This window comes from Loxodonta africana, unplaced genomic scaffold (assembly GCF_030014295.1).
Source record: "Loxodonta africana isolate mLoxAfr1 unplaced genomic scaffold, mLoxAfr1.hap2 scaffold_675, whole genome shotgun sequence".
Classification (NCBI taxonomy): domain Eukaryota; kingdom Metazoa; phylum Chordata; class Mammalia; order Proboscidea; family Elephantidae; genus Loxodonta; species Loxodonta africana.
In genome coordinates this window covers 32,848-57,538 of record NW_026975406.1, presented here as the reverse complement: position 1 = coordinate 57,538, position 24,691 = coordinate 32,848, and the positions used below count along the sequence as shown (strand labels likewise).

General features: G+C 38.3%; 1 protein-coding gene and 1 pseudogene across 1 annotated transcript; one reads left to right on the top strand and one right to left on the bottom strand.

Moving 5' to 3' along the window:
• Positions 1 to 22,955, top strand: LOC135230007 (olfactory receptor 4C6-like). The gene has a single exon (XM_064279114.1). The coding sequence runs from the start codon at positions 1,651 to 1,653 to the stop codon at positions 2,557 to 2,559; it is 909 nt and encodes a 302-aa protein (XP_064135184.1). The 5' UTR covers positions 1 to 1,650; the 3' UTR covers positions 2,560 to 22,955.
• On the bottom strand, positions 586 to 23,717 carry LOC135230008 (olfactory receptor 4C11-like; annotated as a pseudogene).
• Positions 23,718 to 24,691: the final 974 nt, after the last annotated feature.

Here is a 24,691-nt window from a genome sequence, read left to right as displayed (position 1 = left end):
TATAGTCATAGATATATCAATACAAGACATTCACTGTAGCATTGTAGCAGCAGAAAATTGGGAATATTATAAATCTCCTTATACTGACCTGGAATGTTGTCAATGATAAATCATTGATTAAAATTCAATGTACAGTGCATTTGCATACATGATGCCAGCAATGTTTATATAAATTTATATTATTAAAATGCATTTATAAATATGCAAATTCAATATTTCTAAATAAAAATGCAAATCTGGAAGGATAAATGACTTTTAGCTAATTACACAGCTAAAAAGCGTTCCAGAAGTCGAAATTAGAACCTGATGTACATAACTCTAAGACCTTAGCTTTCTGTTCTGCCCTGAACCATGTCTCTTATCCCTCCTTCTGGGTCTTTGCACATGCTGTCCCCCTGCTGGGAATAGCCTTTGTCTAGCTTTAAAACTTCAATAATTTACTTTTCTTTCATTTCTTCAGTTATCACTTATTTCTTTGTCATTATTTTAAATTTACTAGGTCTGCCCTTATTTAAGGAAACAAGCCACATCTGATGCTTTTTATTGTTCAAATTTGCAGCATCCTCTGAGTTTTTAAAATACTTGTTGTCTGCTTAAATAATTAGGGAATAAGAGGGAAGTGGACTGACAAAGAAAAAGAAAAATGTTAACTAAGATTGTCCCTTTCTTCATTTGAGCGGTCTTTCGAAAATGTTCTTCAGTGAACCATTGTGGAAAGAGAAAAGAAATATCACAAAAGTAGCTGAGGGTTGTGATTCAGAGCTGAATTGGAAATTTGGGGTATGGTTTGATCCTTGATTATGGCTGAAGCAAGTCTAGAAATACAAATGTTTACCGACTAAAGCTGATAGCTGTCATCATTGAGTCTGACTGACAGAGAAATAATAGCCAGTCCCTGATATCAAATCCACTCTCAAGCCTGGAGAAAGGGCTAATACTAGTATTCTCTATTCAGTTCAGAGTTCACTGCCGTTTCCTTTTGTTCTATAAAATATCATTAATTGTATTGGTGCCCACTTCATCTTTAGTAATCTATTAAGAACCTTGAGAAATGTGAAGTCCCAGGTGATACAGTTTATGGCCTCGGCTGCAAACCAAAAGGTTAGAGGTTTGAATCCACCCAGAGATACCTCGAAAGAAAGGCCTGGCAATCTATTTCTGAAAAATCAGCCATAGAAAACCCTATTGCTCACAGTTCTACTCTGACATTCATGGGGTCACCATGAGTCAGAATCTACTCCATGGCATCTGGTCTAGACTTTGGTTGGCAAGTAACTGTCACTATGTTGAGAGCATTATGAATTTCCCCTGAGATTCATTCTGTCAGAGATATGTGAGAAATAAAGCTGTCCAGCTTCCACTAGAATCCACAGGTATCTTTTAAAAATGTAAGCCTGATTTATAATTCAGGCTATTTACAATTAAGAAATTATAATACTCTTTTGTTTTATACTCTCCCTTGGTTTCCCATTGCCCTCAGAAATTCCTTGCCTTGTCCTAAAATTCTCTGGTTTACCTGGTTACTGCCTCTACCTCTCCAAACACACATTGAGCCAAATGAATGACGCCAAATAGTCACTAACTATAAACACTATGTTGCTTTTTTAGATTTTCCGACTCTCAGCCAGCGCTCATATCAGTACCTGGTAAATGCGAAACCAAAACAATGTGACTGAATTCATTCTTTTGGGTCTTACGAAAAACCCAGAGCTGAGGAAAATATTTTCTGCTGTGTTTCTAATCATGTATGTTGTCACCATGTTGGGAAACCTACTCATTGTGGTAACTATGACTGCAAGTCAGAGTCTGAGGTCACCTATGTATTTTTTCCTTACTTCCTTGTCCCTCATGGATGCCATCTTTTCTTCTGTCGTCGCCCCCAAGATGATTGTGGATTCCCTCTCTGAGAGCACTACCATCTCCCTCAAAGGCTGTATGACCCAGCTCTTTGCAGAACATTTCTTTGGTGGAGTGTCAATCATCCTTCTCATTGTGATGGCCTATGACCACTATGTGGCCATCTGTAAGCCCCTGCACTACAGGACCATCATGAGTTCTCGGATGTGCTGCCTGCTGCTGGGAGGGGCCTGGGTGGGAGGATTTTTGCATGCAATGATACAGCTTCTCTTCATGTACCAAAAACCTTTCTGTGGTCCCAATGTCATTGATCACTTTATGTGTGACTTGTTTCAGTTGCTGACACTGGCCTGCATGGACACCTGCGTCCTGGGCCTCTTGGTCATCCTCAATAGTGGGGTGATGTGCGTGACCATCTTTCTTATCCTCATTGTCTCCTACATGATCATCCTCTGCTCTTTGAAGTCTTATAGCTCTGAAGGATGGCGCAAAGCCCTGTCTACCTGTGGCTCCCACCTCACAGTGATTGTCTTGTTCTTTGTGCCATTTGTTTTCTTGTACGTAACACCTGTGGCCACTTATCCCATAGACAAGGCAATGGCTATGTCGGAGTCTATCATCACACCCATGTTAAATTCCTTGATCTACATCCTGAGAAGCACAGAGGTGAAAAATACCATGAAGAAACTTTGGATGCAATGAGAGACTTTAGATGGCAAGTAACTGTCATCATGCTGAAAACATTATGAGTTTCTCCTAAAGAGAAGTCATTCTTTCCAAGATGTGTGAGAAATAAAACAGCCCAAGTTCCAGAAGAATCCAGAGGGATCTTTTAGAAATACAAGTCTGATTTATTGTTTAGGATATTTACAACATAGAAATTATGATACTGATTTTCAAGGTTTCTTTTCTTCCTCCTAATCTCATCCTTGTGGTGGTTACCCTTTCCCCTTTAGCCTTCCCCAGGTCAGTCCTTTTACCTCACTACTGGAACTCCATTATCAGATCTAAGAGCTATAATTCATTTTGTAGTTTTTCCTGTTTACAGGTAAAGTTTAACTATACAAACTTTTGTCCATAAAATGTACCTTTCACATGTGTGCACACAAGTTATTTCTCAAATTCGAGTACTGTGTAAGCCCTTCCTAAGGAGAAATCAGTTCTTTTGAATTTCGGCAATGATACGAATCATGATTTCACATTTCTAATGTAACGAGGTGTTAAGATTGAAATTTTGGCTACACATGATAAGTGAAATTACAAAGTGCGTTCCAGATCACACCATACCTGCTACTACAGTGAAGGCAGTGAATGATGAAGATAAGAACCCTCACAACTAAGTAAAGAATATGAAACCTGGTCAGTATAAACTGGAAGAGTGGTTTGTGAGAACAGCTTTGGATGTAGAGAATTCCCCTGCCCCACCATGGGAGTAGAGGTATGCCTGCCTCTCATGTCGGTACTCGTTTCTCTGATGTTTCTGTGGAAGGACATGTTTGGAGTTACCTACTCTGCCATTTGGCTGACATCACCTCCTACTTTAATTTTTAATTGTCTGTCAACCAGAGGTCATAGTACCTTAAAATTCCAGTCAAGTACCTTAAAATTTGTTTGTATTTGTGAGTGTGTGTGCATTTACACATACATGTGTACGTGCATGCTGAAAGGGCACTTCTAGAGAGTGCTATTCTGACAGACTAGCATATGATCCTCCACATTGGTGGCTGCAGGGACTGAGATCAGAAAAATCTAGGCAGAAAGAGAGACTTAGTGGTATCAGCACAGGATTGCCCAGTAGGGCAGGCTCAGCTACAGGTGTCCAATGTATCATCTTCAAGGAGCATCCTATCAAATGCTCATACTGGCAAAATGACAATCTGAATTCTGCAACTTTCCAGTCTCCTACAGATTGGCTCATGTTGACCAAATTCATATGGTACTAGAAAAAGATTTGTAAAAGGAATTTGGTGGACACACATGCACACGATTATCCTGTGATTAGTCAGCACATTTCTTTCTGGAGAAAAATGTCTACAAGAAGTTAAATTACCAAGTGAAAATGGTCAGGTGTTGATAGAATCCAAGTAAGGCTCATTATAGGTTGTTTACAATGGTTATGAGCTTTAAGTACTCATAGTCTAATGCAGTCCTCTCAGAATATTAAATGTGTATATAATGGACCAATAACATGTTGATATACATTGACTGCTTCCTGTTAGGACTGTTTCCTGTTAGGAGTATTTCACCTTTCCTGTCCATGTAACAAAAACTAATGTGTTAAGGAAGTGTAAATTAAATACACCATATTTATCAGCTGAAGTCATAATTTGCTACGCCATAACTTTTTCATGGCATTTTTCACTTCTGCATTCCTCAGTATATATATCAGAGGGTTGAGAAAGGGTGTCCCAATTGTATAAAACACAGCCACCATCTTGTCCACTGGAAATGTAGCTGGTGGGTGTGTGTACATGAATATACATGGACCAAAAAACATGACTACCACAATAAAATGGGAGATGCAGGTAGAAAGAGCTTTTCACCTTCCTTCTGCACTGTGGTTTCTCAGAGAGTATCAAATGACAACATAGGATATAAGCAAGAGCGTGAAACTCATCATGCATATGGCCCCACTATTGGACACAGCAGCAAACTTATCACATAGTGTCCATGCAGGCAAGTTTCAACAAGGGCTGCAAGTCACACAAATAGTTATCAATCACATTGGGACCACAGAAGGACAATATCAAAGCCAAGGAAATCTGTATTGAAGAATGGATACAAGATCCCACCCAGGCCAGAATCACCAGCACACCACAGACACCTGCTCATGGTGGTTGTTTATATTGCAGCAGCTTTCAAATGGCCACATAGTGATCAAAAGCCATGAGGATGAGCACAAATATCTCCATACACCCAAAGAAATGGGCTGCAAAGACCTGAGTCATGCGCTCACGGTAGGAAATGGTCTTCTTCTAGGATAGAGCATCCGCAATCAACCTGGGTGCCGTAGTTGTAGAAAAGCAGACATCAGCAAAGGACGGGTAGAATAGGAAAAAGTACTTGGGACTCCCAAGGGTATGACTTGTCTTAATAGTCACCACAATGAGAAAATCCCCCAGCAGAGTCAAAAGGTAAAGAATCAAGAAGATTCCAAATATTGCTTTCTGCTTTTCAGCATCCTGTGTCAACCCAAACAGAATGAATTCGGTCACACTGTTATTCATCACTATGTAAGTGGCTGTAGGTGGGATGAATTTGACAAAGGTTTAATCTGCAGAGAGAAAAAAAGTGACATTTTGGGAAAATCATTTGGCTAAACTCTGAATTAATTGGTTCTGTTCCATGTTCTGTTACCTCCAATTACCTTTGGCGTGCACCAAAATTCCCCAGGAATCTTTGTAAATCTACAGATGCACAGACCTCTCCCAGATTTATCTGTTGATTCATTTAGAAACTGTCTGATTGGCCCAGCACTTTTGTATTTTTTGAATAAAAAAATTATATATATATATATATGCCTCCTTTACAAACTTTGATTTTTTACCAAGACTGAGAACTATAAAACTTGTTCTTTCCCTGGGCAAGTGACTTAACTGCTTTGAAACTTGGCCTTCATATGAAAAATGAAGTACCAATATCTGCTCTACCTTATTCTGAGTTATCATGAGAATTTAAAAAAAGATTTACACACAGACATTTACATGACTATGTGTTTGATGGAAACCCTGGTGGCGTAGTGCTTAAGTGCTACGGCTGCTAACCAAAGGGTCGGCAGTTCAAATCCGCCAGGCTCTCCTTGGAAACCCAATGGGGCAGTTCTACTCTGTCCTATAGGGTGGCGATGAGTCGGAATAGACTTGATGGCACTGGGGTTTTTTTTATATGTTTGATGCATTATGCATCTTATCTATGTGCTTTGAAATCTGAAAAACACCATTCCAATGTAATTAAGCAATAATTTTATTGTTGGAGAATTCCTTCTTAAGAACATATTTTCAGTTCTGTTGACTCATTTTTGTGTCTATTATCCCTGGCTCTTTAGGATCTTGAGTGGTATATGCTTTACAACTAAACTGTTTTGACAATTTATCATCTATGCCTCTAGTAGTCAAGATGTGAGCTTCTCTGATGTTCATGACATAATGAATGTCTGGATGATGTTTGTCTTACTTATCTAGTGCTGCTAGGATAGAATTACCACAAATAGGTGCCTTTAACAAACAGGGGGCTAGAAGTTTGAATTCAGGGTGCTTTCTGTCTCTGTTGGCTCAGAGGAAGGTCCTCGTCTCTTTGAGCTTCTGCTCCTGGGTAATCTTCATGTGGCTTAGTATCTTTCCTCCCCTATCTTGCCTTCCCAGCTTTCTTGTTTCATCTGTTTTATCACTAATTCTGTCTCATTAACATAAAAAAGACAACCCATCCCCAAATAGGAATATAACCACAGGCATAGAAGCTAGGATTTACAACACGTTTTGGGAGGGTGCAATTCAACCCACAGCGATGCTTTTGGTTGGCATGATGGAGGGAAACTACTCTTTATCTTTGTCTTGAACTTATTCCCTTAACTTAGCTTTAAAATAGAATATTGAGCTTCTCTATCTATAAATTTGACTTGCATATACTTTCTAATATTCTAACAACCTCAGTATTGTTTTTACTCATATATAACCTTCTTTATTCTGAATTCCCCAGGATACTTCTTCTAAAAACTTTATTTGGAGATCATTAATAAAGTAAGACATTATGCAATATGTACTAGAAGAGAAGAAACCACATGCAGAGAGAAAAGCACAAATTTCTCAAGGATAGATTGAAAAAAAAAGTGAAGAATTCAAAATTATGTAAAAAGTGAGCTATAATTTTAACTGGAAAGATCCAAGTTCCAAACCAAGTTCTATTAGATGTAAACTTTCAGACTTAGAACTGAGAGGAGATATGTTAGCAGAGTGATCAATACATAGAGTCTGAAGTCACATTGTCTAGTTTCAAACCTCACCCCACTGTTCATCAGAGGTGTGACATTTAACAAGTTCTTTGATATCTCTGTGCTTTGTTTTCTTCATCTGTAAAACAGAAATAATAAAATAATATATGCTTTAAGGTTGCTGCGAAGATTAAATAACTTGACTTAATCAGATTATTAGATGCCAGTACTCAGTACCCATAATAAGAGTGGTTATTTTCATTATGATTTTCACTACTGGATTTACAAGAGAGATTTTCCATTTTTCAAGAATATTAATTCAAATTTTTTATATATCCATAATAAAGCTATACCATTGCATTAAAATATTAAGTTCCTTTGCTGAGTGGCTGAAATCATATCAGCACTGTGGATGACAATAGTTTTCTTATGATGATCAGAAGCTAGGATTGAGAGTTCTAAATATCTCTAAGACATAAAAAAGAGAAACATCAATCAAAAGTATGTAATAGCATCATTACAAGGGACCCATGATAAGAGGAAAGCAGAGATAAAACAAGATCTTGGTAGTGAACAGTTTGGAATCAAAAGCAAAGGAATGTGGGCATTTAGATGACAAGAAATGAAATAAAAAATTTAGTGGTGGTAAGGCACATGCTATATTAAGAAAACAGATCAGTATGAACCCTCTAGTTTGGTCAGACTCAAAAGCTGTGGTAGAAAAGTTGGAAAAGTAAGTCGCCTTCGTAGCTGAAGGCCATAAAAGCCAAGTTATAAATATCTGATATTCTCTATTGGCAAAGTAGAAAATTTGGAGGCATAAAAACATAACAGCACCTTCTATTAAGATTTATCAGGCACCTACTCCAAGTTGTTTAATGGAATTTAGCCATCTTTTTTTTTTTTTTAACTGAATTTAGTCCATTTGAACTTTGAGCTTTTCTATAACAAAGTGCCTATCTTCTTCAAGATTCTGGAGACCTACTGAAGACTTTCTTTCCGTCCCTGCACTTAGAAAGTCAATGGAGAGGATTCAAGTAGATTCACTGTAAAACACCAAATGAAATCCGTTGCCATGGAGTTAATTTAGACTTCTGACAACTCCGTGTGTTACAGAGTAGGACTGCTCCCGAGGGTTCTCTGGGTTGTAATCCTCACAGAAACAGTTCACCAGGACTTTCTTCCACGGTGCCACTGGGTGGGTTTAAACTGCCACCCTGTAGGTTACTAGACAAGCACAGACCCTGTACACTGCCCAGGGATCTGGATTCACTGTAGCCTCAACAAAATAGAGACTGGCTCTGAAGTTATCCCAAATATGATTCATCAGTGGCTTCAGACTTGTCACTTCCTTTCTTAAAGAAGGATCCAAAGTGCTAACTCTCAACTCATCTCTGTGGGAGGCAAAAAACATGTAGGGAGCCCAGAGAGGTGGATTATAATCTCATCTATGTCTTTAAATGTCACTTGACCTTGGTCAAGTTGGTTCGTACCTAAGCCTGAATATCCTTACTTTCATTGAGGGCGCTCAAGAAAATAATTTTCCTCTCAATTTTAACATAAGAACCTTGTCACACAGTAGAGCAGTCATTAAAATTTAAATAAAAAGTCTCACACAATTAGATGAAATAAAAACAGTATGTATTGCTATACTCGTGTAGGTTTTCACTGTGAGAATGATTAACTCATGCTTAACAAAAATACAGACTGGGATATAATAAAATGGATAGTTCTGGAATTCTTTAAGTGGATTCTCACAAGCTTTTACTGAGATGCCTGTTCTACATTTCTAAACAGCGAAGGAGAACATAAATTCAGCAATCCCCTCTCCCTCATTTTACCCCATTGTCATCCCTTAAAAACACGAAGTTCGCATTCAAAAAAATGTGATGAGTCATAAATAAAATGGTTACTATGATTTTAATAATCTCTGTCTGCGGTGCTCATCATGGCTTTCAAGCCCTCCAGCTCTGTAACAGAATCTTGCTTTTTACTTTTCTTCTCCGGACTTCTGCCAATGCATGCTCCAGTCAAGTCTGACACTTAATGTTTCTCATTAGTATACCCAGACCATCTCATTCCGATTTTTTCACATCCGACGTCAGCTGAACACCCCTACCTCTGCTACAACCTAAACTTTCATTTCTACCTATGGAGAGAGTACCCAGTTCAAAAAACATCTCCTCAGAGAAGCCTATCTGTATTTCCCCAAGTCACTCTCTTGCTAGTGGCCTTCCACAGCCCAAAACTAAATATTTGTTGAATCATGTAGTCCCTGATTATATTCTTCTCTCATTTTTGCTTCAACATCTTTTGTCCATTGATTTTATAATATCGCATGAGTTAAGTAAGGCAAGTTAGCTTTTTTCTACTTTGTGCACTTTGTGTTAAGCTGGGAGGCAGAGTTTAGCAGAGAGCAGTTAGAGTAAATCCAAGACCAAAACCAGTCTTTGGTCTCCATAGCATTCTCTCTAACACTTCACCCTACACTGCCGTACAAAACATCAGTCTCCAGCTATCCAAATAGAGCCAACACAAAGCCCAGGAAACATAAACAGGTAAAGAAGGAAGCTGCTGGCGTGTTCATGCATGGAAATTCCAGAATGGGTAAAACAAAGAGATCAGCATTTTATGTTCATACTTGAAAAATAATACTGAGGAGGGGGTAAAGAAAAAAAAAAAGAGTCAGATCAAAAGGGAAAAAAATAAGTCATTGTGGCTAAGAGAAGGAGGAAGGATCAGGATGGGGATAAAAGGGAGAAATCCCTAGGGCAAGCAAGGGTGAGCAAAGAACTATGTTAGGGATTAAATAGTCTATCCCAGGATTTTATTAAAGAGATTTCTTCTCCCTCCTCCATGCCTCATGTTGTCTTTTTCTCCAACTCCAGAAGTAGGTGTGGTTTTAGGCTCTAAGCAGGGTTGACGGTGGGTCCTGGACACCCAATATTGTATTCACTTATGCATCCTCATGCTTTTCCTGAACTTAAACCTTGCAAATAGTCTGAAGGTAGGATATTCTTTCAGGTTGGTCTTGGTGCCAGGGAATAGTTTGTTTCACCCCCTTTTTTCCATCAGAATTGGCCTCAGAGGCAGGGATGCACCAAGCAGAGCCCAGTGAAAGTTGAGGGTCCCTGAAACATCAGAACCTTCCCATCACTGTGGGAAATACGTTCCTGGAACTTCAAGTTTCTTAGGAGACATAACTAGATGATGGTAACTGTCCTAAAAAAATGGGGTGGTGTTGGAAAATTATACAGAAGCAGCACTGAAATGGGAGGCAAGAGAAAGGAAATATTTCAGCGGGGTTTGAAAAACCTACCTTTTTTCTTGTAAGTGAAGGAATAACATTCAACGGAGAACTCATAGTCTTCTCTTTTTCAATTCTAATTTACTTTGAAGATTAACTATGCACAGTGCATTGCAACATGCAAATTGTACTTGAGATAGGTCTACTGTGGCTTTCTGTTGCAGGAGCTATCAGAAGAGAAAATAAATGCCCCACAGATAACTAACTCTTCCTAGAAGGCCTGAATTAAACTCTATGAAAGGGTCTGTAATGCTAGCAAGAGAAAATTTTTTTAGGTTTCTTATTTCTGCACTTAAAATTTTCTAAAACAAAAAATATTCTCATTATTCTATGGTAGAAATTTTTCTAATGTCAGTTCTACTACCCTCAAAACACTCCCTGACAAAACACATGAATTAAGTACGTCTTTTTCTTCTTCCTTCAGATATTTATAGGGGTTTCATAAAAGTTCACAGATGCCCAGAACTGCATTCCAGCCTCCAGAGGCCAAGGACTGCATTTCTCCCCACTCATCGACTCAACGGCACTGGGTTCAACCCTGAGAGATTGGCTCAATGAGCTACTTTGCACAGCTAGCCCAACAGCACAGCAAACCATGAAAAAATATAGCAGCAAACCATAGGGCCAATTAATCCCAGACAAGGTTGTCCACAGTCAGATTTTGTCCTCAGAGCCCTCCTTTCTACTTCATTTGTCCTAAGGGACACCTCCAATTTCAGTTACCAAGTGTTCATGTAGCCACATCTCTGCCTCCACTTCACCCACACACTCTGCTGTAAGGAACAAGCACACTTTCAAACTCACATTGATATGTAGACCACTAAAAGTTACCAAGGAAAGTTACCAAAGGCTTTCTCCTTTAAGTACAATCTTTTCAAATGGTAGGCAAATCTCAAGTAGGTGTGATGCGATTGAATTCTCTGACTCCATTGCTTATGTTTATGTGACTTTAGACAAGTTTATTAACTTCCCTTACTTTCCTATTATGGAACATATTACTGTTAACTATAATAATTATTATTAATCCTAATAATATTAATAAAATATATAACAGAAATTTACATGAAAATTATGAATTAAATTTTCCACAATTTCTAAAATATTTTGAAGTTGATAAATCAGTAAAAAAAAAAAAAGAAGGAAGATGACAGAGGGATTTAAATTTACAACAAGTAACACAAGAACAATTAATTAAAACAAATTTTATTTAAAGATTATTTTTAGCATTGATCTTTTGGACAGAAAAAAACACCAATTTTGAATATGATACTGAAGGAAGTGAGGGACAAGCCATGCAAATATTTGGGGGAAGAATAATTAAGACAGAGGGAGCAAACTGTGCAAAGTTTCTTAGGCAGGAGCATAGCTGGTGTCATGCAAAATGTTGGCAGGAATAATGGTTTATATGTCACAATGGGAAAAAAAGAATTAATAGAGTTAGCAGAAGTAGGCTGTAAATAATGGAGATATGGTTGGAAATTGTTGTTGTTGTATATTGTCGAGATCTGATAAACAGGAGCCAGCTGCAGGATCCAGAACCAATAAAAGCCCACATGCCCTGTCACAATATCCACTTACATTCAATGCAAGCCACATGCCCAAGGAAACTCCCCTTCCACTGATTTACCACTCACAGCAGATCCCATCATGGAGGTGATCACATAACATCAAATCTCATCATGGAACTGATCACAACATCCCGCAACTATCAAACCACTGAGAATGATGGCCTGGCCAAGTTGACACACAACCTTAACCATCACAGTTGGGGAGGAGAGTTAGAATGAAAAATGGAGGCTATGGTGCTGTAAAATATTCCCGGGTGTGCAGTGGTTAAGCACTTGGTTGCTTATCAAAGGTCAGCAGTTCAAACCCACCAGCCACTCCACAGGATAAAGAAGTAGAAGTCTGTTTCTGTAAAGCTTTACAGCCTTGGAAACCCTGTGGGGCAGTTCTACTCTGTCCTGTAAGGCCTCTATGAGTCAAAATCAACTCCAAGGAACTTTTTTTTTTTTTTATTGTAGGGGATTTAAAATATTCTCATAAAAAAAAAAAAAGGCAATCACTAGTTTGAATAATATTTACACAATTTCTACTAATCTTGAGAATGTATAAAAACCATGGACTTCTTATTGGGCTTTATGAAATAGCACTATCCACTATAATGTGAACACTAAAGATAGAGATTTTCATTTTATCACTGGTACTTGTACTTGACAATAATGGGGAGTCCTTGCTTCTGTGAATCCATTCTCTCCTTCCTCTTCAGTAATAGGTGATACCTAGGTTCATGATCTCCCCAAAAGAGCTCACTTTCCATAGCTTCCTTTGCAGCTTGGTGCAGCTCTGTGACCAAGTTCTTGTCAATTGGATGTGAACAGGAGAAATATGTGTAACTTCCAGGCTGAAATAGCAAATGTTGACATTGTACTTCTCAAGCTTATTTCCCCTTCTTGATACCTAAAACCGGGGGTGAGGGGTGTTACAGCTATAGATGATAATGCTGTAGGGCAATTCTTCTCAAACTATAATGTACATATAAATCAACTAGGGTGAAAAGTCAAATTATGATTCATTAGGTCTGTGTTTTATTGACTCTGCAAAGGCATTTGAAAGTGTGGATCGTAATAAATTATGGATAACATTGTGAAGAATGGGAATTCCAAAACATTTATTTTGCACCTGAGGAACCTGTACATAGACCAAGAAGCAGTCGTTTGAACAGAACAAGGGGAATCTACATGGTTTCAACAAAGTTGTGCAATCAGCATTGTATCCATTCACCACACTTATTCGATCTGTATGATGAGTAAATCATCCAAGAAGCCAGAGTATATAAATAAAAATGCAGCACCAGGATTGGAAGACTCATTAACAACCTGCAATATGCAGATGACACAACCTTGCTTGCTGAAAGCAAAGAGGACTTGAAGCGCTAACTGATGAAGATCAAAGACCACAGCAATCAGTATGGATTACACCTCAACGTCAAAAAAACAAAAATCCTCACAATTGGAACAATAAGCGACATCATGATAAATGGAGAAAATATTGGAGTTGTCAAGGATTTCATTTTACTTGGATCCACAATCCACACTCCTGGAAACAGCAGTCAAGAAATCAAATGACGTATTTTATTGGATGAATCTCCTGCAAAAGAAATCTTTAAAGTGTAAAAAAGCAAAGATGTTCACTTTAAGGACTAAGTTGCACCTGACCCAAGCCATGGTGTTTTCAGTAGTCCCATATGCATGTGAAAACTGGACAATGAATAAGGAAGATTGAAGAAGAGTTGATGCCTTTGAATTATGGTGTTGACAAAGAATGTTGAATATACCAAGGGCTGCCAGAAGAAAGAACAAATCTGTCTCGGAGGAAGTACACCCATAATGCTCCTTAGAAGTAAGGATGGTAAGGTTTCATCTCACTTACTTTGGACATGTTATCAGGAGGGACCAATCCAAGGAGAAGGATGTCATGCTTTGTAGAGGGTCAGCAAAAAAGAGGAAGACCCTCAACGAGATGAATTGACACAGTGGCTGCAACAATAGGCTTAAACATAACAACAATTGTGAGGATGACACAGGACCAGACAGTGCTTCTCTCTGTTGTACGCAAGGTCTCTATGAGTTGGAACCAACTCGATACCACCTAATGACTAATAACAAGGTCTGCAGTTGGCCTAGGATTCTGCATTTCTAACAAACTCGTAGGTGATGCCAGTGATACTAACAGGCGGATCACACTATGAACATAAAAGTTCTAGGAGGTGACCAAGCAACTGCTTGGAAGTAACCTGGGTCTTGTAATGAAAAAGAGAAGAGGTACTGCCCTTCCATCCTGGGCCATTTACATGGGACCATTATATCAAGATGAATAAAATTCCTATATGTTAACCCACTCTATCACTGGGTTTCCCTTTCATAGAAGCCTAGCCTTACTCTAAGAAACTATAAAACTCAAAATATTATCCACAAGAAAGATGCAGCAAAGTGGCAAGGTACAAGATCAAGACACAAACCAGTTGGGTTCCTCTACACTAACAAAGAGAATTCTGAAAGGAAAACAAGAAAACAGTACCATTTAAAACAGTGCACTATTATGGACTGAATTGTGTTTCCCCCAAAATAATTGTTATAATTCCTAGTCTTTATGCCTGTGGCTATAATCTCATATGGGACTAGATTGTTTTGTTATGCTAATTAGACAGGATTAAGGCATGGTGCTGAGCTATAAGAGATTAAACAATCAATCAAGAGAAGCAGAGATGGGGGAAGTGAGATACCTAGCCACATGAAGATTGCCCAGGAGCAGAAGCTCAGAAGAGACAAGGATCTTCCTCCAGAGCTGACAGAGAAAGAAAGCTTTTCCCAGAGCCAGCACCCTGAATTCAGGGTTCTAGCCTCCTAAAATGTGAGCAAATAAATTTCTGTTTGTTAAAGCCACACACCTGTGGTATTTCTGTTATTGCAGCTCTAGATAACTAAGACAGAATTTGGTATCAGGAGTGGGATATTTGTTAACTAGAAGTGGGGGTGTTGCTGTAACAAATATCTACAATGTGGAAGTGGCTTTGGAATTGGATAATGGATGTAGGCTGGAAGAGTTTTAAGGTGCCTATTAAAAACCTATATTTCCTTGAAGAGAATGTTGGTAGAATTATGGACGTCAAAGGAAATTCAGGTGAGGGCTCAGGAGGAAGTGAGAAGAACTATAGAGAATCTTCTATCATCTTAGAGAATACATATGGCTCCAGGAAAAGAATGTTCTTAGAAATGTGAACATTGGATGTACTTCTGTTGAGACAATAAAAGAAAAAGATGAACATGTGACTGGCAGTGGAGGAAGTGTGATATTTTTTATGCAGTGGCAAAGAACTTGTCTGAATTATGTCCAAATGGTGGAAGGTAGAACTTGTAAGTAATGAACTTGGATATCTGGTTGATGAGATTTCTAAGCAAGCTCTTAAAGGGGCCACATGGTTTCTTCTTGCTGTTTATAGTAAAATGCAAGAAGAAAGAGATGACTTAAAAATGAACTGTGCAAAATTAAAACAAAACTTAAAGATTTGGGAAATTCTGTTGTACAAACTATGAAACATATCTTAAGATGTTCACCAAGCATGTGGCTACACAATCTTTTTTTTTTTTTTTTTAAGAGATTAAGCCTGTTACTGATGGATCTAATCAACTACCACAGCAGAAAACACATCATTTTAGGCTGAAGAGGACAGAGAAAAAGGAAAGAACGTTGTCTGTCTTTTGGAGTTCTACAGGCAGGAAATAGGCCAAAAGTAGCCACATCTGTGGTCTCAGAATGCAGAGGATTATGCTAAAGGCGTGAGAACTAATGCAGTTTATTCTGCTGGGATTTGTACTTGCTTGGTGCCCTTTAACCCTTCTTTCCCTTCAATTTATCCTATTTGTAATGGAAATATATAACCTGTGTCTGTTCCAACACTATTTGGGAAGCAGATAATCAGTATTCTATATTTCACAGGTTTACAAATGAAGATGACTTTGCCCCAGGATGGAATATGCCTAACATCTCACCCATATTTGATTTAGATGACTCAGAAGATGAGATTTGAACTTGGAGGTGATTTAAAATTTCTGGCATGATGTGATGGAGTGAATTTGTTTTGCATGTGGCAAGGACATGAACTTTTGGAGGTCAAAGGGTGGAATGTTATGGATTGAATCCTGTACCCCCCAAAAAATATGTTTTTGTTTTTTGGTTACAATCCTATTTGGGAATGGGCTTTGTTATGTTAATGATACAGGATTAATGTAGGGCGTGTCTTGAGTAAATCTCTTTAAAAAAATCTCTTTAGAGATACAAAAAGATTAAAGAAGAGAGCAAAAGAAGTAGAGATGGGGGAAGTGAAACTCCAAGCCACATGAATATTGCCTGGGAGCAGAAACTCAGAAGAGACAAGATCCTCCTCCAGAGTCCACAGAGAGAAAAAACCTTCCCCTAGAGCCAGCTTCCTGAATTCGGACTTCTAGCTTCCTAAAATGTGAGGAAATAATTTTCTGTTTGTTAAAGAAAAACACTTGTGGCATTTCTGTTATAGCTGCACTAGATAACTAAGACATCCCCCAAAATACCTCGGAATAAACCTAACTAGTTTTTTTAGTGGCATAAAAGGCTTATACAAGGAAAATTATAAAACACTGCTGCAAAACAGCCAAAGAGGCCTACATAAATGGAAAAACATCCCATGCTCATGGATTGGAAGACTTAACATTGTGAAAATGTCAACAGTACCCAAAGTGATCTACAGATATAACGCAATCCTGATCCAAATTCCAACATTTTTTAATGAACTGAAAATAACTAATCTTCAACTTTATATGTAAAGGAAAAGGGGCCTGAATAGCTAAAGCAATATTGAATATGAAAAACAAAGTAGGAGGCCTCACACTTCCCAATCTCAAAACTTATTATACAGCCACAGTAATCAAACAGCCTGGTGCTGGTTCAATGACAGACACACAGATCAATGAAATAGAATTGAGAACCCAGATGTAAATCTATCCATCTATGGGCAGTTGAGCTTCGACAAAGAGTTGAAGTTCATTCAATAGGGAAGCAACAGTCTCTTTAACAAATGGCACTGGGAAAACTGGTCAGCCATTTGTTGAGAAATGAAATAGAATCTACACCTCACACCATACACAAAAACTAACTCAAAATAGATCAAAGACCTAAATGTTAAACGTAAAATTATAAAGGAACAAAACTAGGGGACTTAATTTTTGGCATAAATAGCCTATCAAACACAACTGAAAATGCATGAACAAAAGATAATTTAGGTAACTGAGACATCCTAGAAATTAAATACTTATGCTCATCAAAAAAATTAAAAAGAGAACCTACAGACTGGAAAAGTTCTTTGACAATGACATATCTGACAAGGGTCTAATCTTTAAAATATGCAGAAAACTTCAATAATTCAACAAAAAAAGATAAACAACCCAGTCAAAAAATGGAAAAAGGACATGAACAGACATTGCACATAAGAGAATAGATATTCAGATGGCCAACAAATACATGAAAACATGCTCACATCATTAGCCATTATGTTATTGTAGTTAGGTGCTATTGAGTTGGTTCCAACTCATAGCAGCCCTATGTATAACAGAACCAAACACTGCCTGGTCCTGTGCCATCCTCATCATGATATTGGCCACTAGAGAGATGCAAATCAAAGCTACAGTGAGATATGTGACATCCCTGCAAAAATGGCAATGATGAAAAAAACAGAAAACAACAAATTCTGGAGAGGTTGTAGGGAGATTAGAACTTTTATGCATTGCTGATAGGATTGTAAAATGGTACTATGGAAAACAGTATTATGCTTCCTCAAAAAAGCTAAAAATAGAAATACTTTATAAGTCAGCAACCCCACTCCTAGGTATATACCCAAGAGATATAATGGTAGTGACACAAATAGACATAGGCACATCAGTGTTCACTGCAGCATTATTCACAATAGCAAAAAGATGGAAACAACCTAAGAGCCCATCAACAGATGAATGGATAAGCAAATTGTACATACACACAATGGAATATTACCTACACAACTATAAAGAATAATTAGTCAGCAAAACATCTTATAACACAGGTGAATCTAGAGGACATTAAGCTGAGTGAAACAAGTCAATCACAAAAGGACAAATATTGTATGATCCCGCTATTATAAAAAGTCAAGAATAGATATACACACAGAGAGAAACATTCTTTGATGGTTACCAGGGATGGGAGGGGGAAGGATGGGGATTCATTGTCTAGATAGTCCAAACCAAATCCACTGCCATCAAGTTGATTCTGACTCATAGTGACCCTAAAAAAAAGCCTAGAACTACTCCATAGGGCTTTCAAGGAGCAGCTGGTGGATTCAAATTGCTAGTATTTTGGCTAGCAGCTGAGTTCTTAACCACTGTGCCACCAGAGCTCCTTATCGAGATAGCAGACATTTGTTATTTTTGTTGATGGGAAAGGCAATACCAATATGGGCGAAGTCTACACAACCTGACGTTGGTAAATGAAGATACTTGGAAGTACACAAGAAAAAGGAAAAACTTCAGTAAATGCTACAACAAATAAAATTTTGCAACAACAGTAATAACAACCAAAAAAAAATACATGAGTGGTTAAGTAATGTCTTAGTCACCTAATGTTGCTATAACAGAAATACCACAAGTGGATGGCTTTAACAAAGATAAATTTATTCTCTCACAGTCAAGTAGGCTTACAAGTCCAAAATCAGGGCATCAGCTCCAGGGGAAGCCTTTCTCTCTCAGTGCTGGAGGAAGGTCCTTGTCATCAGTCTTTGCTTGGTCTGGGAGCATCTCAGCTTAGGAACCTCAGGTCCAAAGGAAGCATTCTGCTCCTGGCACCGCTTTCTTGGTGGTATGAGGTCCCCCTATCTCTCTACTTGCTTCTCTCTTTTATATCTCAAAAGAGGCTGGCTTAAGGCCCTTTCTAATCTTGTAGACCTCATCAGTATAACTGCAGTTAACCCATCTTATTACATCATAGTGATAGGATTTACAACACATAGGGAAATCACATCAGATAATAAAATGGTAGACAATCATACAAGGGAATCAAGACTTAGCCAAGTTGACAGATACTTTGAGGGGACACAATTCAATTCATGACACACATATATATATTTATATATATATCCACTGCCGTCGAGTCGATTCTGACTCATAGCGACCCTATAGGACAGAGTAGAACTGCTCCATAGAGTTCCCAAGGACCACCTGCTGGATTCGAACTGCCAACCTTTTGGTTAGCAGCCATAGCTCTTAACCACTACGCCACCAGGGTTTGCATGACGCATATGCATATATGTATATAGGAAGGTATTCGTGGATGCATAGGTTTGTCTGTAGGCACATGTATATATATGTGTGTGTGTGTTGCATATATATCCATATACATAATAAAGCACCTGGAAGCACAATTAGAGACTTCCTAGACAAATCTGAACAACTCTCAGGATTGGTTTAAGGGGTTACAAAGCTTAGGATCATAGACTCCTGAGATAACTTAGTCAATTGCCATAACATAATTCATAAAGTTAATGTTCTACACTCTAGTTTGGTAAGTAGAGTCTGGGGGCTTAAAAGCTTGCAAGTGTCCATCTAAGATACAACCCAACTCATCTGGAATGAAAGAGAATGAAGGGAAACTAAAGATGAAAATAGTCCACAGGACTAACAGCCCACATGAACCACAGTCTCTTCTAACCTGAGACCAGAAGAACTGGATGGGCCCGGATATGACTACAGACCATTCTGAGCAGGGACACAGTAGAAGGTCCCAGACAGAATAGTAGAAAAATGTAGAACAAAACTCAAATTTCTGAAAAAAAGTCATACCTACTGAACCAGTAGAGACTAGAGGAACCCCTGAGACTGTCACCCTAAGATATCCTTTAAATTTGGCACTGAAGCCTCTCCTGGTGCTCACCTATCAGCCAAATAATAGATTAGCTTATAAAGTAAACAATATCACCCGTGAGTAATGCGTCCCTTAAACAATCAACTGTATGAGACAAAATGGTCAACATTTACCCCAAAGCAAAGACGAGAAGTCAAGGAGGGGGAAGGAAGTTAGATCAATGCAAATAGAATGGACAAAATGGAAATAATGAGAATGCTGACAAGTTGTGAGAATTGTAACCAATATCATGGAACGATCTGTATAAAAATTGTTAAATCAGAACCTAGTTTTCTCTGTAAACTTTCACCTAAAAAACAATATGATATTAACAAAAAAAAACTCAAAATATTAATGAGACCACTCTCCTTTTTATGTAATAATACAGTAAAATTTGTGAAAGCTGGAACCTGTGTAAGGCAGAAATCTGTCAGAAAAAGAAAACTCAAATATTTTCCACCACGAGCTGCACAAAATGGTGAAGTACTCTGGACAGCAGCTGAGGTGTTGGAGAGTCAGGGTGAGTTCAGAAGCAGGAGAGAGGAGGATCAGGGACTGCCCAGAAGCTGGGAGAACCTACCTGCTAACATCCAGAGCACTGGCTCATTGCAGCCATTTTGGGACAGGGCAAGGCAACACCACAATCAGGGAACACAGAACAGGAGCTAATCTGAGGAAACTGTAGCTTTATTTTTTTAAGACAACACTAATTGGAGTGGGAGTTCAAAGTACATGCAATTGGAAGGAGGTGAAGAAAAACCATGGTGCTACGAGACAATGCTGTTGAATCTTGCTGAGGCCTGAGAAGGATGGGCACTAAGAAGGGAAGAGATTTCAATGGTAGCAAAGCAAGGGGAATACTTCAGACCAATGGGCAACACAGAGGGAAACAGCTGGCTCCCTGCACACAGTGGGAAAATTTGGGAGAGCCAGAAAGCTTCGTGGAAGCAGAGATGGTAAGACTTCATCACATGTACTTTGGACATGTTTCAGGAGGAATCAGTCCCGGGAGAAGGACCTTAAGTAGAGGGCCATCAGAAAAAAAGGAAGACTGTCAAAAGATGGATTGACACAGAGGCTGCAACAATGGGCTCAAGCACAGCAATGATGGTGAGGACGGCACAGGACAGGGCAGTGCTTCCTTTTGTTTTGCAGGGAGTTGCTATGATTTGGAACCTACTAGAAGGCATCTAACAACAACAACAATGGATAATGATAGTGAATATATTTTCCTATGTCTGTTGACTGCTTGGATGTCCTCTTTGGTGAATGTTCTGTTCATGTCCTTTGCCCATTTTGTGATCAGGCTATTTGCCTTTTTGTTGCTGAGTTTTTGCAGTTTTTTATAGAATTTAGAGATTAGGTCCTTATTGGGTAAGTCGTTTCCAAAGAATTTTTCCCAGTCTGTAGATTATCTATTTATTCTTTTAATAAAGTCTTTTCATGAGCATAAGTTTTTAATTTTTATGAGGTCCCAATTTTCTATTTTGTCTTCTATTTGTGTATGTGTTATGTTGGTTATCCTATTTTTACAAACGATTAGGTCCCATAGTTTTCTCCCTATGTTTTCTTCCAGGGATTTTATGGTTGTAGGTTTAATATCTAGGTCTTTGATTCATTTTGAGTTAATTTGTGTGTATGGTGTGAGGTATGGGTCCTGTTTAATTTTTCTACAGGTGGGTATCCAGTTTTGCTAGCACCATTTATTAAAGAGACTGTTTCTGTCCTGCTGAATGGTCTTTGACTCCTTGTTGAAAATCAATCATTCATAGATAAAAATATGTCCCTGTGGTCTATGTATCAATTGCTGAACAAACACCAGCCCATTTTGATTAAGTGGCTGTGTAGTATGTTTTGATATCAGGGAGTGTAAGGCCTCCTGTTTTGTTCCTTTTCTTCAGTATTGCTTTGGCTATTCAGGGTTTCTTTCCTTTCCATATGAAGTTGGTCATTAATTTTTCTATTTCAGTAAAGAATGTTGTTGGGATTTCTATCAGGATTGTATTTTATCTCTACATTGTTTTTGGTACAATTGACATTTTTATTATACTGTCTTCTAATCCATGAGCACAGGATGCCTTTCCATTTTTCTAGGTCTCTTTTGGTGTCTTATGGTAATGTTTTATCATTTTCGTTGGATGTCTTTTATGTCCCTGGCTACATTAATTCCTAGGTATTTTATCAATTTGGAGGCTAATGATATTGTTTTCTCGATTTTTTTTTTTTTTTTGGAGTAGTCTTTGATAGTGTAGACGAACCCAGATGATTTTTTGTGTGTTAATCTTACACGTTGCAACATTGCTAAATTCTTCTATTAGTACCAGCAGGTTTCTTGCGGAATCTTTAGGGCCTTCCATGAAATCAGTTTTTTTTTTTTTTGGTAATGGGAAATGTGGCATCAAATGTGGATGTAGTAAGCAAAGTACAACCAAAGTAAAATATGAGTGAGCATATATGGATGAATATAGTCATACTGGTATACAGGTAGGTACATAGGTAAGAGCAGATAGAAATATCTATAAAAACAAAACAAAACATTGCCGTCGAGTCGATTCTGACTGATAGTGACCCTATAGGACAGAGTTGAACTGCCCCATAGAGTTTCCAAGGAGTGCCTGGTAGTTTTGAACTGCCAACCTTTAGGTTTGTAGCCATAGCTCTAACTACTATGCCACCAAGGTTTCTGAAATATCTATAAAACCCAAAACAAACCCACTGCAGTCGAGTCAATTCTGACTCATAGCGACCCTACAGAACAGAGTAGAACTGCCCCATAGAGTTTCCAAGGAGTGCCTGGTGGATTCTAACTGCTGTCCTCTTGGTTAGCAGCTGTATCACTTAGCCACTACGCCACGAGGGTTTCCTGAAATAGGCATGTGTAAATATAAATATCAGTACAAGCATATAGATTTGTTGAAGACACAAATACGTATATTCCACAGACATAAGCAAACTCCTTCCATGACTGACTTTTGGGGTTTGAAAGCTTGGGACCATAGTTTCACGGGACAACTCAGTCAATTGTCGTAACATAGTTCACAAAAATCATGATCTGCATCCTAAGGAAGTGACTAGTGTCTGGAATTAAAAGCTTGCAAGCTGACCATTTAAGACACAATTATTTGTCTTTCCTGTCCAGGAGAAAAACAGTAAAAGGTAACCAAAACTCTGAGAAGAGACAAGTCTACATAAGCTACAACGTCATCTACCCTGAGACAAAAAGAACTAGTCAGTGCCTGGCTACCATCACTGACCATTCTGACCAGGATCACAATAGAATGGAAGAAAAATGTGCAGTAGAACTCAAATTGCTATTAAAAAAAAAAAAAGCAAACAAACGAACAGTAGAGAACAGAGGACTCCCTGAGACTATCACCCTGAGACATTCTTTAAACCTAGAACCAAGCCTATCCCCTGAGATCACCTTATAGTAAAATAGAAGAGTGACACACAAAATAAAAGATTACCCATAAGATCATTACACTACTTAAAAACCATCAGTATGAGACTAAAATATGAACACAATTAAAGAGAATGTTAACACATTGTGATAAATGTAACTAAAAAAAAAAAAAATCACTTAATTTGAGTGAAAATTGCCAAATGGAAACTTAATTTTCTGTGTAAATGTTTATCAAAAACTCATTAAAATATTATTGTATACACATATGTTTCCATCTGTATATATATTTTCCACTAAATAATGATAGAAAAATGGTGACTGCATGCTGTTGAAGGAAAAATTGTGAAATCTGGAAAAACAAGAAAGTCCTGTCAAATTCTGGCTCTTACAAATTTCACTATACTATAACTAGTACTATATTCCTTGAATGTATCTGGATTTTTAATATTGTATATCACATACAAAGATAAGATTCCTTCACCAACATTCTGAGTATTTTTTACATCAAAATTCATAACATCGAAGTCTGAAGCTTATTGAAATAGAAACATAGGGCGAAAAGTTCAGAAATTGCCTGGCAGGGTTGCACCTTCTTGTTGTTCCACCATGGAGTAACTATGTATCACGACTGATCTTCAGATTTATACCACGAAAAAGGAATCTGTTCATTCTCAGAGATGGACAGCCTTCATGGACTGGCTAACTTTGACCGAATATGAGGTTAGTACATTTCTGAGAAAATATAATTAGAAAATAGGCCTACATTCTCAGCTATCTACTGTAGTTATCTACTGCTGTGGACAAATTACCATATAGCGCCTGGCTTAACATAACACACATTTATTATCTCACAGTATCTGTGCATAAGGAGTCCAGGCATGGCTTAGCTGGTTCCTCTACTCCCAAGGCTACAATCAAGGCATCACCTGGGGCTGTGGCCTCATCTCCAGACTCTACTGTGGAAGGATCTGTGCCCAAGTCATGTGGTTATTGGCAAAATTCAGTTCCTTGCATGTTGTTGGACTGATGACCTCAGTTTCTTGCTGGCTATCTGCCAGAGGCTGCCCTCATTTCCTGTCTATGTGCACATTTCCAAAGGGCATTTCACAATCTCACAGCTTGCTTCTTCAAAACCAACAAGGGAGAGAGACTGTGAATAATACAGAAATTGCAGTGTTACATAACATAATCATGGAAGTTATCCCATTACTTCTACTATATTCTATTGGTGGTAGGAAAATCACGTATCCTGCCCCCACTCAAGGAGAGGGCATTGTACAAGGAATGAATACTAGGAGGCAGGAATAATTGAGCATCACACTCACCCTAGTCATTAGTCAATATATGGCTTTCTATGGGGAAAAAATTTTGTAGACTTCCTTGGAAAGTTTTCTTGGTTCGGAATGAATCATTAAAAGAGACAATATTGATACATTTCAATGATTAAAGGGCCTAGACAATCATAATCAACTTGGCCAGAGTCTTGTCTACCTCTAGATCATCATCCTCAGACTTAAGTCTTATGTTTCATTTTTATTTTTCTATTGCGTGTACAGAACCCTGGTGGCAAAGTGTTAAGTGGTAGACTGTTAACCAAAAGGTCAGCCATTTGAATTCACCAGCTGCTCCTTGGAAACCCTATGGGACAGTTCTAGTCTGTCATATAGGGTCACTATGAGTTTGAATCTGGTGGACAGCAACAGGTTTGGTTTGTTTTCTTATGTGGATATACAGTTTA